Consider the following 16,197-nt stretch of genomic DNA (forward strand, 5'->3'; position numbering starts at 1 on the left):
TTATGGTTTCTTCTTCTTCTTCTTCTTCTTCTTCTTTTATTTTATTTTTGTTTTCTCGCTACGCCATGAACTAATTCCATTAAGGACTATGGCGTAGCGGGTTTAGGATTCGGTTATGGATATGATTTAATATATTGAAGTTCAATTTTCATTCTCTACTGCTTTGCTTAATTCAAACCCGTTTTTTAATGCTTGATCAAGCTTAGCTACCTTGTTCATGATTTTATACTTCAACTTGATGCTTGAGAAAGATTAGGTTGTTAGCGTTTTGGTTTGAATTACTATGTTGCATGCCTAGGCTAGAGATAGTTAGGTTGCCATAGAATCGTGTGAATGCTCTTGATATGAATGCATGTTTTTGTTAGGGATTGAGATCGAGAGAAGATTTTCCTAATTTTGACATAGGTTGTTAGATGCTCGAGAGAGATTTAGCAATACTATTCTGGCCTTCCACCTAAGCTGCGCAGGAAAAGCCCAAAGCCAATCGTGAGTATGGTTAGCAAAGAGTAGTGAGTTGTTTATTGATTGTGCGTCAAATTCGTGTATCCAAACCGTTGAATAAACCCGTGAAGCATTGGTCCTTAGCATCTCTTTCTGCTTACAACTCTGATTTGATTATTTTGTTATTTAATTGTTTTAAAACTTGTCAATAATTTGTGACATCTTTCCATCTTTCTTTTTAGTTCAATTCGTGCTAGTTAATTTGTTTGATTAATTAAGCTTGTTCCTCGTGGGATCGAAACTCGTACTTAAATTACTATATACTTGAGCGACACGTGCACTTGCGCGCGTAAAAATCGCAACATTTATACATTACATCTTGCAAGTCACTTTAGGTTGAGTACTGACCAACAGCCTCAGACTACTGAAGATGAAGAGTTCATGAAGGCTGTGCCCTCCTCTTCTGCAGTTGGTTGTCTAATGTACGCCATGGTTTGCACTAGACCAGATCTAGCTCACTCGGTGAGTTTGATTATCAGGTTTATGGCAAAACCTGGTAAAGAACATTGGCATGCAGTGAAGTGGGTACTCAGGTATATCAAGGGCTCTCTGAATAAGGGTTTGAGTTATGGTGGAGCTAGCTCAGACAGCAATGTAGTGAGTGGATATGTGGACTCGGATTATGCTGGAAGTGTGGATACAAGGAAATCACATACTGGGTATATTTTCACAGTTTTTGGTACAGCTGTGAGTTGGAAAGCTTGTCTACAACCAGTAGTGGCATTGTCTACTGCAGAAGCAGAGTTCATAGCCATTACAGAAGCTGTAAAAGAAGCTTTGTGGCTCAAAGGTGTGATAAAAGAAGCTTTGTGGCTCAAAGGTGTGATTACAGAACTTGGTCAAAAACAGGAAAGTCTGACAGTCTTTTGTGACAACCAAGGAGCAATACACTTGTCAAAGCATCAAGTGTTTCATGAGAGGTCAAAGCCCATCAATGTTCGAATGTATTTTGTGCGTGATGTGATAAGTGAAGGCTCAGTGAAAGTGTTGAAGATTGCCACCGAAGAAAATCCTGCAGACATGTTAACCAAGACAGTTCCAAGTGACAAGTTTGATCATTGCTTGGAGCTGATCAACTTAGTGAAGTTGGAATGATGTGAAGACCTCCACTAGTCAGAGAAGAGTCATGAAATCAAGGTGGATATTGTGAAGAATTTTTTTTCAGACTCTTGCGTGTTGTACAAGTTTTGTATGTTTTTGTCTTAAACGTTACCGTGACATTTTTGTAAATAGAATTATTATGTCTTGAGTTTATAAAAGGCAGGTTCTATAAGCTACGTAACGGTTACATTTCAAAAAAATAGTTTTGGGGATTCTTGGGAAACACATAGTTTAGGGTTGGGAAACGCGAGTGAATCGGAGAGGAATTGATCGAGTTCTCAAATCGATCAATTGGAGTGATTCAGAGAACAAGAAACGCTTTGTTGTTTGTGTAATCGATTCTGATATAGTGGAGAAGGCAGGAGTAGATCAATTTGATCGAACCTCGGTAAATCCTTGTGTGTTTGTGTCTGGTTTGTGTTCTTGCTCGTTTCTCAATTCGCAAGTCTGTCATCTGCAAGTTTTTCCGTGCTAGTCGAAGTTTTGTTCACATCAATCTACCATATTTTGTTTTTTGCCGCCAGCAAACCAGGCAATGTTAATAAAAGTCTTTGCTTCTTATGTAATCCAACTATTTACTAACGATCCATATTTTAGTTTTAGTTCATGCTAAAATAAAATTTGATTCTCCTAAATATCTCATAAATAGTTCAATTCAAAATTACTAATAATCTAATATTTGTGTACAAAAGTTCAAATTCAAAGTTGCTATTTGTGTCTAATTCGCTTCTATATATGATGTATTCGAAATTTGATATTTTGTTTGCTTTGTATTATGCATGAAGGTTGTTGATGTGAGAATTCACACAAAAAATAGTCTCGACAATTTGTGGCTAAAACTGGTCGTTTTAAATTTGTTGTTGAGACTCAATTTCTCGTAACAAGTATAAATTCAGCTTTGTAGAAAACTAAAAATTGAACATGCAAAACAACTTAGGCGAATGGGAAAAAATGTAAGAACAGCTCGGGATTTTTGTATTAAAAACAAATCAGTACAAGAGATTGGATTGTAAGTGATCAAAATATTGCTAGAAAGTCACGTGTCCTAAAAAGACGTAGCTGTTGTACATTTATAGTCATGATGGCGTTTATCGAGCTCCGAGTACTTCGGGATACGTCATGCGTCGGTTAAGAGTCCGCTATCGCATCTTGAGACATCTGTCGACAGAGACCTGTTCATGCGTGAGACGGTTACAAACTGGTCATTTGTTTGGTGCCTGATTCTCAGGGAGATGGTTACCCCTTGCGATGAACGAGCTAGATATCCTCACCTTGCTGTCCCATCCGTTGAACTGTTGCTTCGCTATAACCTGTTCAAAATACAACACGTGGACTTGAGCCCAACAAATTTGTATTGGGGCGCACTCATTAAGCGTTAAATGGAGGACGAAGTCCAACATCGACAAATGTCACAATCAATTGGTTACTATCGAAGGAAATCGCAACCCTCCAAGGTTGTTTGCGGAAGATGGAGGAGTGCCGCGCATGGAAGTTATCTTCTAATTTTCTTTGTATTCAAAATTCTTGCAATAAATTTATCTATATAACGTTAATTTAGCCGTGGGGAATGTGTAACTAGGAAACTGATAGGTTTAGCAAATGAGATTTCCACCAACGTTGTCAGTGTCTGCATGCCTCATGATCTATTCCGCTATACGATCTTTTTTTTATTGGCCGTGTTAAGCTTAAGCTGTAATGAAATTATGAAGAAAAAAAAATCTCATGTTTTGCTTATTGCGTGTGGCTCTCAAGATTAAAGCTTTCAATCTAGTAATTTTCGGTAACTTGATTTCCGGTCATGTATTATGGAGTTATTTGGGTTTCATTGGGCAATTAGTGCTCTTTGTGGTTTTGGTAGCATATACCGCGGAGCTTAGAGTGTGGAAAAATGAATAGAAATCGAGATAAGTTTAGATAAAATGGATAGGGTCTAATTTTTAAAGTAAATAAATGATATGATCGTATTGACCAAAAAAAAAAAAATTATAATAATTGTTCATTATAACATTTGGTCAACATTTAAACTTTTTTTTTTATCTCTGTCTTTTTTCTTTTTTTTTTTCTCTTTATGCCTTTTTTTTTTTGCAACACTTTATTTTAAAAGTTAAATTACGATTAGCTAAGAATTAATCACTTAAAGCAAATTGAGATTTACCCTCCAAGCATTTAGCTTCTTGTGAGGTTTCGTCATTGCTTGATCAAGTCTCTGCAAAAACCATTTATAAATTTTTTGTAATTTGATCTTAAAATTTGAGCATGGGTTTTTTTAACGAATTAAAATCTGGATAAAATGAAAAACGCAAAAAAAAAAAAAGAAAAAAAAAAGAGCCTAACTTTCCATATTTACCACGCAGTTTAGACGTGCAGGAAACGCGCTTCTGAAAAGACCCACACGTCCCAGAAGGACACTAAGGCTGTTTACGTCTGGATGTGAGATTTACGTTTCTCTCTGGCGCGTGATTGTAAAAGTTGACCGTTCACGTTGGTTTTCTATTTTTGCTGAACTCACTCATGTGGTTTCTTTTGCCTGAACTAACTGTGGGCTCTGCATATGATACAATGCCCCTTTTACGCGATTCATGGCAAGTGCGTCTCACGCGGCAATACCCAAAAGTAGAAATGAGTAGATTTTAGTTACAGACCTTGATTTCACACCCAATTCCCAAGTAAAGCGGGTCAAAGTTTGGAAACTTGGAATTTATTTTTGAGTGCAAGCATCACCTTGAGTTCATAAGAAACTCAATTAAAAATATAATTATACATTTTGGCATTCTAAATACAAAATTAATTCCACTGTTTCAAAAAATATATAATTAATTCCACGAGGTTGAGCAATTACATTAGTTATTTAGGATTGAGCGATTCACTGTTGGATAATTAAATTTGATTTACTAGCTCAAAACTAAAACTATATAGTTAATAATTAATATATACATTAGCTTAAATCGTATTCTGCAGCTTCCTACGCAACAAAAAATAAAATAAAATAAAATAAAGAATAAAAACTTCCTTTTCATCAAATAACCTCCTAATAATAGCATGCATTTAAGCATATTTTGTAGAGATCTAATGACATCATACGTCACAACTCACAACTCACAACTAACTACTAAATGCCTTTTTAATTTATTTTATTTTCGTATTTGCTAAAAGTAAAACTAGGAAATAGAAAAGCAATGTATGTGAGCTGTATAAGACTTTCAAGTTTCTTCTCTTCTTTTTTAAACCCTCCTTGCAAAAGTATATTTCTACTTTTAGTAAGATAGTCTCACGAGGGGAAACCCATAGTTTCTATATTGGGAGCAAAAACCAATCTTAGTGGCAAGTCCACTCAGTTTATAGTTCTATTCCATAAGCTATAAAATGTAAATTTCCTCTTGCCCTGTTTTTATTTTTAAAATCCACAACTGATTTCAAACATCACTTTTACACTTTGTTTAACAAATACTATATTTACCTGATTTGATCTAGAGATGGGAGGCTCATGCTATAATAAAATATCAATTTAGCTTAAACTTTGTTTAACCATCACTCATTCCCAGTGACGGAGCCAGAAAATGTTAGCAATATTGTATTAATATTGATGTAAAATAAGACAAATTGCATGGAAAGAAAAACACATAAAACCAATTACATATAAACCGGAAAAACCAAAACGGAAAACTAGTCGAGGCCCGTTGGGCGGTTTCCTTGAAGCTTTTTATCACTCTCCCACGGATGCTGGACTAAACGAGCGATAGCCTCCCAGGATACAACGACTTCAGAGGCAATCTTAGCACCAAAATACTTGACTCGCGACGAACTGGAACCTGTGCGAAAACTATCACCACGACAAAACAAAAGAAAAATTTCTGGGAATGAGAGATACTTGGGAACAGTGGGGAATAAGATGGATTTTCTCCTTCTTTCTGAATGAGGGCTGAAGCCTCTTTATATAGGCCAAGGCTATGATTTGAACTTCAAAAACGTCCAGCCACAAAGGCATTAACGCAGGCTATAACACCCAGCCATTTAACACACCGTTTTGAATTCAAAACCATGAGAACAGTCCAATGTTTTCAGCTTTAATGACATTATTACACAGCCATAATGTGCACTTAAAGCTCAAAAACCATTGAATTGAAGCATACAAACCGTTGGCTTTAATTCTCAAACGTACACTTCGTCACTTCGTCCGGTCAAGCTCGTCCAGTCGAGCTGGAAACCATTGAATTGAAGCATACAAACCGTTGGCTTTAATTCTCAAACGTACACTTCGTCACTTCGTCCGATCGAGCTCGTCCAGTCGAGCTGGAATGACTTCGTCACTTCGTTCAGTCGACCTCGTCACTTCGTCCAGTCCAGCTCGTCACTTTCTCATTCACCGTAGGTCTGATTTTGGCAAACAAATATTCAATTTTATAGCCCTCGTTACGAGGAATCCGTATCACTTGGAATTATTAAATTCCGATGAGTGGAGCCCACTCAAAATGTTGCCACAAATCAGCCATACACATGTTTAATTCCAACAGAAAAGCCCATCAGGGGGGACTAATTTGAAAAAAAAATTTCAGAGGGGGCTTGATTGTAAAAAATTTATAAAAATTGGGTCAAAAGTATAAATTTTCAAGGGAAAAAAATGTAATTTTTTTTTTAAAATGAACAAAAAGTGCAAAAAAAAAAATTTTTAGGGGGGGCTTAAGCCCCCGCTGAGCCTATACCGGCTCCGTCACTGCTCATTCCTATTCAATATATATATGAACATATATTTACTCATATAATCCTGCACAATCTAACAAGTTTGTATTATTAAAGAAAAGTACATTTTTTAAATCGTCGAAATTTCCATATTTCAAAAAAGACCACGATAACGAAAATTTAAAATTCAAGTCTTAGATTTTTTTTTTTTTTTTTTTTTTAAGAAAGACCGTAGAAGCTAAGTTTAATTCGAGTGATCGTTGTCTCGGAAATATGACTGTAAATAATAAAGTGTAAAAAGAAAGAAATACGGGTGTTAAAAAAAAGTGAAAAGAGAGCGTGTACGGACGCGCCATGTGGGAAATAATGAATAGTCACAAATCTGGGTTTGGAAAGTGTACCCCACAAACACAAACTCAGTGGAAAGAGAGAGGGGTTACGTACGAACCCCCTGATTTTTTGAAAGCGTATGATTAATTTTTAATGGAGTTTTTTTTAATAAACATCACACGAGCTGTACTACACACCACACACTACCATTCATCCCCACCAAGTCCTCTGCTTTTCTCTTTATTTATTCATTTTCATTTTACGCTCAATTATTTCCCCAATTTTTATAAAAATAACAAATAAAAAAATATAGCATTGCGGTACTGTCACGGCTCTTTAGATGCTTTTAAGTTCCTGCCGGGCCTTTTTTATATATTATTCTATTATCTTTAAAAGTATATTATAACGCACACAAACTCCCAAAAATAATAGATCTAAATTAAAAAAAAAGAAAAGCAAAACAGAACGCAGAATCCCCATATAAACAATTCTAATTTATTTTATTTAATTTATTTTCCTGATGAAAAAGAAAACATTGGGAAAAGGAATCCCATTATTATGGCCCCAATTGTTCCTTATCTCTTCCATCTTCAGTCCCTCCTGTTCCTCTTCCCATATCTCTCTCTCTCTCTCTCTCTCTCTCTCTTTAACCCATCTTCAATTCTCACATCCACACCACCTTTTCCCATTCATTTCCCCTAAAATATTCTCACGCACTGAGAAACCCATTTGGTATTGGGTTCGAGGGATCAAATAATGAATCGAAGAAAAATGAAGAGGGAACACCAAGACTTGATGACCAAAACCAACACCAGCGAATGCTCTTCCTCGAAGCCCAAGGCCATGGGTTGCTGGGCCGGCGAGGAGGAGCAAGAATCCGGCGGCGGCGGAGGAATGGACGAGCTTCTCGCCGTGCTCGGCTACAAGGTCCGATCTTCCAGCATGGCTGACGTGGCGCAGAGGCTCGAGCAGCTCGAGATGGCTTTGGGCGACTCGGCTTCGGCTCCTCAGCTCTGCGACGACACCGTTCACTACAACCCCGCCGATGTCTCCGCCTGGGTCCACTCCATGCTCTCCGAAGTCAACCCTAGCTCCGACGACATCTTCAGCCACGCCTCCGATTACGACCTCCGAGCCATCCCCGGCGTCGCCGCCTTTCCTCCCCAGCCGAAGCGGCTCAAGACCTCGCCGGAGCCGGCGGCGGCGCCGGAACCGCCTGCGGCGGCGCCGGCGGTGGTGCTGGACGCGCAGGAGGCCGGGGTCCGGCTGGTCCACACGCTGATGGCGTGCGCGGAGGCGGTGCAGAAGAACGACATGAGTTTGGCGGACGCGCTGCTGAAGCGCGTGGGGGCGCTGGCGGCGTCGCAGCCCGGGGCGATGAGGAAAGTGGCGAGCCACTTCGCGGAGGCTTTGGCGCGTCGGATCTACTCGATCCGCCCGCAAAACGACATCTTCTCGGACCAAAAGGCGTCGGATCTTCTCCACATGCACTTCTACGAGACCTGTCCGTACCTGAAATTCGCTCACTTCACCGCCAACCAGGCCATCCTAGAGGCCTTCGCCGGGTCAACGCGCGTCCACGTCGTTGACTTCGGCCTCCGGCTGGGGATGCAGTGGCCGGCGCTGATGCAAGCCCTAGCTCTCCGCCCCGGCGGACCGCCGGTTTTCCGTCTCACCGGAATCGGACCTCCTCAGCCCGACGGCTCCGACGAGCTCCAGCAAGTCGGATGGAAGCTCGCGCAGCTCGCCGAGACCGTCGGAGTGGAATTCGAGTTCCGCGGATTCGTGGCGGCGTCGCTCTCCGACGTCGAGCCCAAGCTTCTAAACCTACGCGCCGAGGAAACAGTGGCCGTGAACGCGGTGTTGGAGCTCCACGGGCTCCTATCCCGCGACGGCGCGTTGGAGCGCGTGACGAGGGCCGTCCGGGCGATGAGGCCGAAGATCGTGACGGTGGTGGAGCAGGAAGCGGATCACAACGGAGGAGTGTTCCTCGACAGGTTCACGGAGGCTCTGCATTACTATTCCACCATGTTCGACTCTCTCGAGATCTCTCCGCCGAGCGAGGATCTATTGATGACTGAGGTCTACCTCGGAAATCAGATCTGCAACGTGGTGGCCTGCGAGGGCGTGGACCGGGTCGAGCGTCACGAGCGGCTCGACCGCTGGAGGGACCGGCTCAGCTCGGCCGGCTTCGAGCCGGTTCACCTCGGCTCCAACGCCTTCAAGCAGGCGAGCATCTTGCTCGCTCACTTCGCCGGCGGAGAGGGATACAGAGTCGACGAGAACGACGGCTGTCTCTTGCTCGGCTGGCACAACCGCCCTCTCATTGCCACGTCAGCCTGGCGAGTTGCCGAGTTGGGCTAGGTGAGCTGACTCGGAAAGGCGGTTTTTCGGTTCCTGGGTTTCTTTTCTTCGATGTTGGTGAATCACTGAATCCGATGATCCTCTCTGGAGGCGAGAGAGAGAGAGAAACAGTTGAAATTTGGTCCAATCAGATTCAGATCAACTGTGTAAATTGAAAAAAAAAATATTCAGGCTTTTTTCTATTTTATTTTTATTTTTAAGTTTTCGTTTAAATTCGCTACTTTGTTTGTTCCTTCCTAGTTAGTTTGAGATCTCATTTGTTCTTATGGTAAAATATAGCTGTGTTTTCAATAAATGCGTTTTTGCATTTTCCAAAGGGGATGATGAGTGGTCAATCGGACTGGACTGAGTGTGTATTTATTTCTTATGTTTATTATAATAATGTTGAAGCTGATTCTGATTGTATATTGTCTTTGTAGTCGTAATAAATAATGTGGAAGCGATGCTCTTATCTTATGGCTCAGCAGTTCAGTTTTCAATGCTGTTCTGTTCAGCTCAGTTTGTTTTGGCTAATTCCAATCCCATGTATGCCTTGCAATTTATGGATATTAATTTGCTTTTGGAAAAAATCACAATTCACAAAACTTACATAAAAAGCATATGGAATAGTTAGCCATTTTCGTAATAATTGATGCTCATTCTTTTTTCTCAATCAGTAGGGTTGAGCTTATCCACCAGATCAGGTAACATGCCTAACATGGTTGCAATTTTAATTTTTTGCCCCTTAACTTATCTCTGAAGACAAATTGGTGCTTAATTATTAAGCCAAGGGTATAAGCTTTACACATAGTACATATAGGGCCTAATAAACCAAATTAACTATGTTTCAATAGCTGGCTGATAGCTTAATTATACCTAAATACTCTAAAACCATGATGAATTATGTGCATATCAATCATATAACATTAAGACACCTTTAACTCCGCAGTTTGAAATTTTGAATATGTTATACTACTCTATAAGTCTATACCATTAAATAATTAATTAATTATTAGGTTTGTGCATGGAAGGAAACTATATTTTTTTTCTCGTTTGTAAAATATCTAGGAGACGCGACTCAAGAAAGATTCTGCAGTTTGATTGACATCAGATGTGTGATATAAATTATATTACTTTATCTTATCTCTTCATGTGGCACGATTGAATCGAAAGCGAAGAAAAGAAAACCGAACTATATTTGATATTAAAGTTTCAAAGTGTGAGCTGTAAAATTTATTTGTGGTTTCTTAATTTGTTGTGGTGTATCTAACTTATTTTGCTATCCTCTATAAAGGAATCCGATTTGGGAAATACCAAACCTAACTTGACATAATATTGATACCAAAGTATATATTCTCACCCTGTATAGCCCAGGACCAAAGTCTGTTGCGTTTTGATTTTATTTTTCTCTTGCTATTTATGGAAGTCACGTTTCGAAATTTAGTTATTTTTGAAGCCTAGTTCTGTGCGTTTGGTAACAAAGTATTATGATGAAACAGATAGGAACGTGGTTCAAGAAATTAGCTGCTAATTGTTTGGTTTGCTTTTCTTTGAAGGTTGAGAATATATGAAGAGGAATCATTCACGATCTTGTTTGGTTGTAGTTTGATCTCTAATCTATTTAATTATGTAAAAATGATTTTAGAAATGAACATCAAAATAGAATTAGAACTTTCGTCTAAGTTCATAGTGGTAAACTACCGTGTGATATTGATTTGACAAGCACCAATTATTTATTGAAGCAGTAGTCTTGTTTTGTTGTCTAAAATAAAAAAATAAAAAAATCCTTATTTTTATGCTATATTTATGTCGGCAAGTGGAATGTTAAATTTTAAATCAAATTAATTAATTTTTTATTTGTAAATAAAATTTGTGAAAAAATTGAATTCTGTAATTAATATGAAATCTTAATCTTAACAATCTGTAAAACAACATGATTACGACTTAGATCAAATACTTTGATAAGTCAAATGAATTTAGTAATTAAATGAAGTCTTATTCTTAATCTTAATCTTAACAATGTCAAAACAATTCCTTAGGAATTCTTTGGTGGCATAATAGCTATGTTGCTTTTTTTATTAGCATAATATCACACGTGATTTGACTTAGTGCCAGACCTAACTCAATATACCTTGTGGGAATGCAATTCTATATAAATGTATTCTATATGAAGTTATAAAACTTATGCATAAACACAGACGGAGTCATATATGCAAATTAGGAGGACTAATCTATAAATTTGTAAAGGTTAAAAAATGGTTGAAAACTAGCAAAAAATGTAACAAAAAAATCGAAGGAGGACTTCAGTGGCTCCGTCCATGAACATAAATTTTGAATTCGATTTAATATAATTTTTTTTTAATTAAATTCTAACCAAACCCTTAGAATTCCCAAGCGAATAAGAGAAAAATGATGTGTTTTACCTTGGACGAACCCTGATATCATCTTCAAATTTCTGCCATGATTTCTCTTCCCTTTTCCTTTCTTCTTCATCCATCACTCCTCTTCTCTCAATTTTATTATTATTATTATTATTTTGTGTGTGTGTGTGTGTGTTATGCTCGAATTCCACCCATATGGGTCTTAAGTCTTAACCTAGTTTTTTTAAAAAATACTTAAATGTTACGATCTGAGATTAGTTCTTGAAGAGCTTCGTCAACCTTTACAAAACCCAATCTCACCTCTTTAGAGAGCTAAGTTTATTTGTGAATGATTATTGGCTACTTTTCTTGTTAACTTAGTGTCTCTTAAATATACCAAGGATTACAACCAAAAAAACCATATCCAAAGCCATAAACCTAAGTACATAAGTAAACCCTAATTAGATTAAAAAAAAAGTAAAACCTAATTAATTAATTTAAATTTGGAATAATAAAAAAGCATAATTTAGAAACCTAAATGAATAATTAAAAACCTTAATTCTAAAATTGAAAACCCGTAATAACAATAACCCTAGATAACTAAACATGTGACATTTAAATCCTTAAGTAGGTTCCTCTCCTTCCTAGTTTCCACCACATTTTTTTATATTAAAATGTGCACATTAGTCCCTCATTCACTTAAAGTTAATCAGTATTTTCCCCTAAAACGATTCAAACGACCATAGAATTGGAGATCCACCAATAATTTCTATTTTTTTTTATTATTATTCCCGAACTCATTACTACAAGTGCTCAGTTTATATCATGGCAGCAATAGTAAAAACTGCTCCTTCAAAAAAAACATCAAATTAAATCGCTGTCACACAAAAAAAAAAATGCATAAATAGTAAACAGTTACAATCGCCGCCATTACCAGGCACCAACTCAGGGCTGTATTCTATGAATGAAAATCGAAGGAAAGAAAGCTTTTCACATTGGCGGTCTACCAGAGCCAAGCAACTGCCCAACTAAGTTTGTCACCTGAAAAAAAAAAAAGAAAAAAAAAAGACCTTCAAACATTAGAGTGATTTAATCACGGAAAACCAGACTATAAACGAAACATAAATTGCAATTAAATGCCGAAACCAGACAGTCCTTACATGCCAATACTTCGAGACACAGCGGTCAATGCAGCTATTTTCACCCATATTTAGCTCTGATTCCTTATACCTAGAATCAGAAATAACTCGATTATCAGTTGGTTCTTTGGTCAATGATTACACGATGTAATGATCGGTGAAGAGATAATCCACTTACTTTTTGTCGACACACTTGTTAAAGCACGTGTGTGTGAGCCTGAATCATGTGAGAAAGGATTGAATCAATACATGCCAATGATTATAACTTGATAGGTAATACTTCTCTATTGATAACGACGCACTACATTATCACTCGAGGGAAAATTCAATCTCGACCAGAACGTGGGTCTTACAATCTTTGGGTTATCAAAGTGTGGATGGAAAATTTTAACAACGATACATCAGTATCTTTCTTTCTTGATCAAAGCAAACAAATTACTTGGGTTCAAGCTAATACCCGCACAAGCTACGTGTTCCGACTCTTGGGTTATGAAATCGAACCGAACAAATTACTTGGGCAAAGGTTATCAACTGATATTACAGAAATAACAGTGAAGCCTGGCAAGAAAATTTGGCTAAGATTCGTACGTCAAACACTCACAAACTGAAGTTTGGTAGACCAGTCACATGGAATTTTAAATGTCCCGGTTATTAAAAAGATCGAGCAAAAAAGTACATGAACAAGTGTTTTGGATTGTAGTACTGAAACTATTTTATGTGGGTCCCATGGCCAGTCCAAAGAGGTAAAGGCAACGACGCTGCTCCACAAGGCAATGGAATATGAGACCCGCACAATCGGAGGAGCTTCTTTCGAAGGACCGTCGACGATCGTGACTTTTTATAGTGACGTTTAATTTGGTGCTTTACAAACACATAATACAAGTTTAACATCATAATTTTATGTTGGGAATCCTGGTAGACTAAGATATAAAAACATGTGAAGATAAATGAAACAGAAACGAAAAAAAAAAAAAAAAAAAGACGAAGGAGTGAATTTGTGCAAGAGGTTGATTGATTCTCATAAACCCTAGCAGCACTGGATTACTGAACAATTAAACCATGATATCGCATACCAAAATGTACACTTACTTGTTAAACAATTCAACTCTGTATTCCATCTCTTTCTCCGCCATACCAAATATCTACAGACCCGAAAAGAAAAGGAGAGCCCAAATTAAGTCCACAAAGTGTGTTCGTGCGTCTTCAACATAAATACATAATTTTTAAAAACATGTTTTAAATACCTGCTCCTTTTCCAAGGTCGCTTGGGCATTTTGATTGGCAGCCATTGGAACCTGGTTGATTAGAACCAAAGAGAAGAAGAACAAAATTTCAAATCAATATCAATGCTGAGAAAAAAGACAGTAAGTTTCGATTGTACTTCGAAAAACAGATGACAGATTATTCAAACAATACATACAAATCCCAACAACATTAAACTAGAATGGGTTGGGACTTGGGAGGTGAAAAACACACAAAAAAAAAAAAAAAGATGATGCACGTTCTTTGAAATTTATAAAAGAATAGGTAATGCTCTGACACCATATCGAGAAATTGAAACTGTTATCATCAATATTGTTGAATGTGGCATGAAGTTTTAAAAAACATACGTACTGAGGCGTGGAAACGGTAAAACGCCCGGAAAACGCCTCAGTAAAGTACGTTTTAGGTCTGGAAAATGACCTTGCTTGAACACCACTTTGCAGATTTGGACTTGTTATAAAGACTCTTTCTTTTTCATTACTTTTATTCAGTTTCAACTAAGAAAAACGCAAACCATAAACTTCTAAGTCAAAACCCAGGACAAAATCCCCCAAAATCCAAATACACGAACAAAAACCATCATCTAAGCCCTAAAATCAGGGACCCTGGAATGCTCTACCTTATATATCTTGATTAGACTTTGCCAGAAACGAAATTTGAGTTTTAGACGATTTCAAATTACATAAACTAAAAACACATCAATTATATATTTTCGCAATGAAATATGGAATTCAAGCAATACTAATCAACACGTCAACAAAACAAATAAAAAACTGAAACGAAGAGTTTGAACATCACCTGGTGGTCGTGACGATGAGACGGTGGGAGAAGGCGAGCAATTGGGAGCGACGGCTAAAGGGTTTTCTAATCGTACTGGTATCCCTCACACTTACCAGGGTTTTATATTTAAGATTTTTATTTTTTCTTTCTTTTTATATTTAAAAAATTATATTAAGAGAGATAATAGATATAGATCAAGGTTTGAAATGCCGTTTTCGTTGTCGTTTCGAGCCCTTGATTTACGAAAAACGACAAGTCGATGGAAAATTTGATGAAACAAAAAATAAAGGAAAATTGCATTTGAGTTGACATTTCAAATGCCGTTTTTTTTATAGAAAACCGAAAAATCGACGAAAAATCAAACGGAAAAATACGGTAAAATATATCAAAAATATATACATGTAATATAAATATTGTATATAATACATACATATATTTTTTAATTTTTAAACATATATAAAAAAAATACATTGCGTATATAATTTTTTTATAACAAATTGTATATATAATATTATATCAATGTGTTAATAAATAATAATGTATATTATATTATTATGTACTTTTATTGGTAATTGTATTTTTAAAAAAAGTACTCATCACCCCTATGAAATTACATATTAATTAAGCTACATTTTCAATAAATAAGCTGGTTATAGCTTTAAATTAATCTGATATTTTAATATTGTATAAAATATTACTACAGTTTGAAAATAGTTGTATACAATATTGTACGTTAATAAAAAAAAAATACAATATTGTACGTTGTATCGGGTTGTGTATTAAGAGTTTTATTGCAAAAGGTGAAGATAGAAAAAGAGCATCCATATATTAAAAAAAAGCATTGATCAAATCAATCTGATAGTATATCATTGATGTGCTATACAATTAACTTTTATGATGAGCTAATGGGAAAGTGTATCGTTTACAACTTTACAATTTGCATAACATTTAAGCCTATGTTTAATAGTAATAATAATGAATAATAAAAGCCCAATGCCAAATAGAAATCAAATAACATTGATTATGCATCTACCGTTTCCGATTATCATTTCTTAGATATTCTCTCTCTCTCTCTCTCTCTCTCTCTCTCTCTCTCTCTCTCTCTCTCTCTCTCTCTCTCTCTCTCTATATATATATATATATATATATCTTTCTTCTCTTTCATTCTCTTTTTTTATCATTCTTTCTTTGCTAAGAATACTCTCTCTCACTCTCTCTCCATCCTTCTTCTCTTTCATTTTCTTTCGTTTCCACCATATTTCTGCTATCTCTCCACTCTCTGTTTTTCTTTCCTCTAACACGTCTTCCTCATAATTTTTGACCGAAAGTCGCCGGACGTTGTCAGAACTCGCCGAATATTTACGTTTTTCCTTCTTTAAACGCACCGAAAACGTGCGATCGTTTTTTATGGAAATGACCGACTGTTTCTCCGATTTTCGAGCGGGATATAACGACAAAACAATAAATTTCGTCTTCGTCGGCTGCTGTGCTCCCAGCAGCGGTCCCGCCACCAAAAATCGTCGACTTTTCGTCGACATTTAAAACCCTGCTTACGTCTACAAAATGAAAATTTTCCAACATGGGTAAAAAAATTGATGGTGGGTTAAAAATAACTTTTTTTCTACAATATTCACGGTATAAAAATTAAGAGCGGGCTAACAATCTAACTCAAATTAAGCCTCTCTTTTAAAATTATAGCCCAA

General features: G+C 37.1%; 2 protein-coding genes across 2 annotated transcripts; one reads left to right on the forward strand and one right to left on the reverse strand.

Moving 5' to 3' along the window:
• The first annotated feature begins 7,130 nt into the window (after positions 1–7,130).
• RGL1 (RGA-like 1) lies at positions 7,131–9,424 on the forward strand. Its single transcript, XM_089608686.1, has one exon. It carries the CDS (start codon positions 7,366–7,368, stop codon positions 8,971–8,973), a length of 1,608 nt encoding a protein of 535 aa, XP_089464812.1. The 5' UTR covers positions 7,131–7,365; the 3' UTR covers positions 8,974–9,424.
• A 2,643-nt stretch (positions 9,425–12,067) lies between these two features.
• TIM10 (Tim10/DDP family zinc finger protein) lies at positions 12,068–14,619 on the reverse strand. Its single transcript, XM_089608691.1, has 6 exons — positions 14,513–14,619; positions 13,696–13,746; positions 13,541–13,593; positions 12,630–12,668; positions 12,473–12,542; positions 12,068–12,353 (listed from the first exon to the last, which is right to left on the reverse strand). Exons 2-6 carry the CDS (start codon positions 13,738–13,740, stop codon positions 12,303–12,305), a joined length of 258 nt encoding a protein of 85 aa, XP_089464817.1. The 5' UTR covers positions 13,741–13,746; positions 14,513–14,619; the 3' UTR covers positions 12,068–12,302.
• Positions 14,620–16,197: the final 1,578 nt, after the last annotated feature.

Source organism: Urtica dioica, chromosome 1 (genome assembly GCF_054948205.1).
Source record: "Urtica dioica subsp. dioica isolate 48M chromosome 1, U.dioica_male_clone48M_v1_H2, whole genome shotgun sequence".
Classification (NCBI taxonomy): Eukaryota; Viridiplantae; Streptophyta; class Magnoliopsida; order Rosales; family Urticaceae; genus Urtica; species Urtica dioica.

Bases quoted from the DNA above. Each gene is read 5' to 3' on its own strand.
- TIM10 (XM_089608691.1), bottom strand. From the start codon at position 13,740: ATGGCTGCCAATCAAAATGCCCAAGCGACCTTGGAAAAGGAGCAG. The intron at 13,594-13,695 runs GTATTTAAAACA...TCGGGTCTGTAG, and splicing joins CGACCTTGGAAAAGGAGCAG to ATATTTGGTATGGCGGAGAA. The intron at 12,543-12,629 runs GTAAGTGGATTA...TTCTGATTCTAG, and splicing joins AACAAGTGTGTCGACAAAAA to GTATAAGGAATCAGAGCTAA.
- RGL1 (XM_089608686.1), top strand. From the start codon at position 7,366: ATGAATCGAAGAAAAATGAAGAGGGAACACCAAGACTTGATGACCAAA.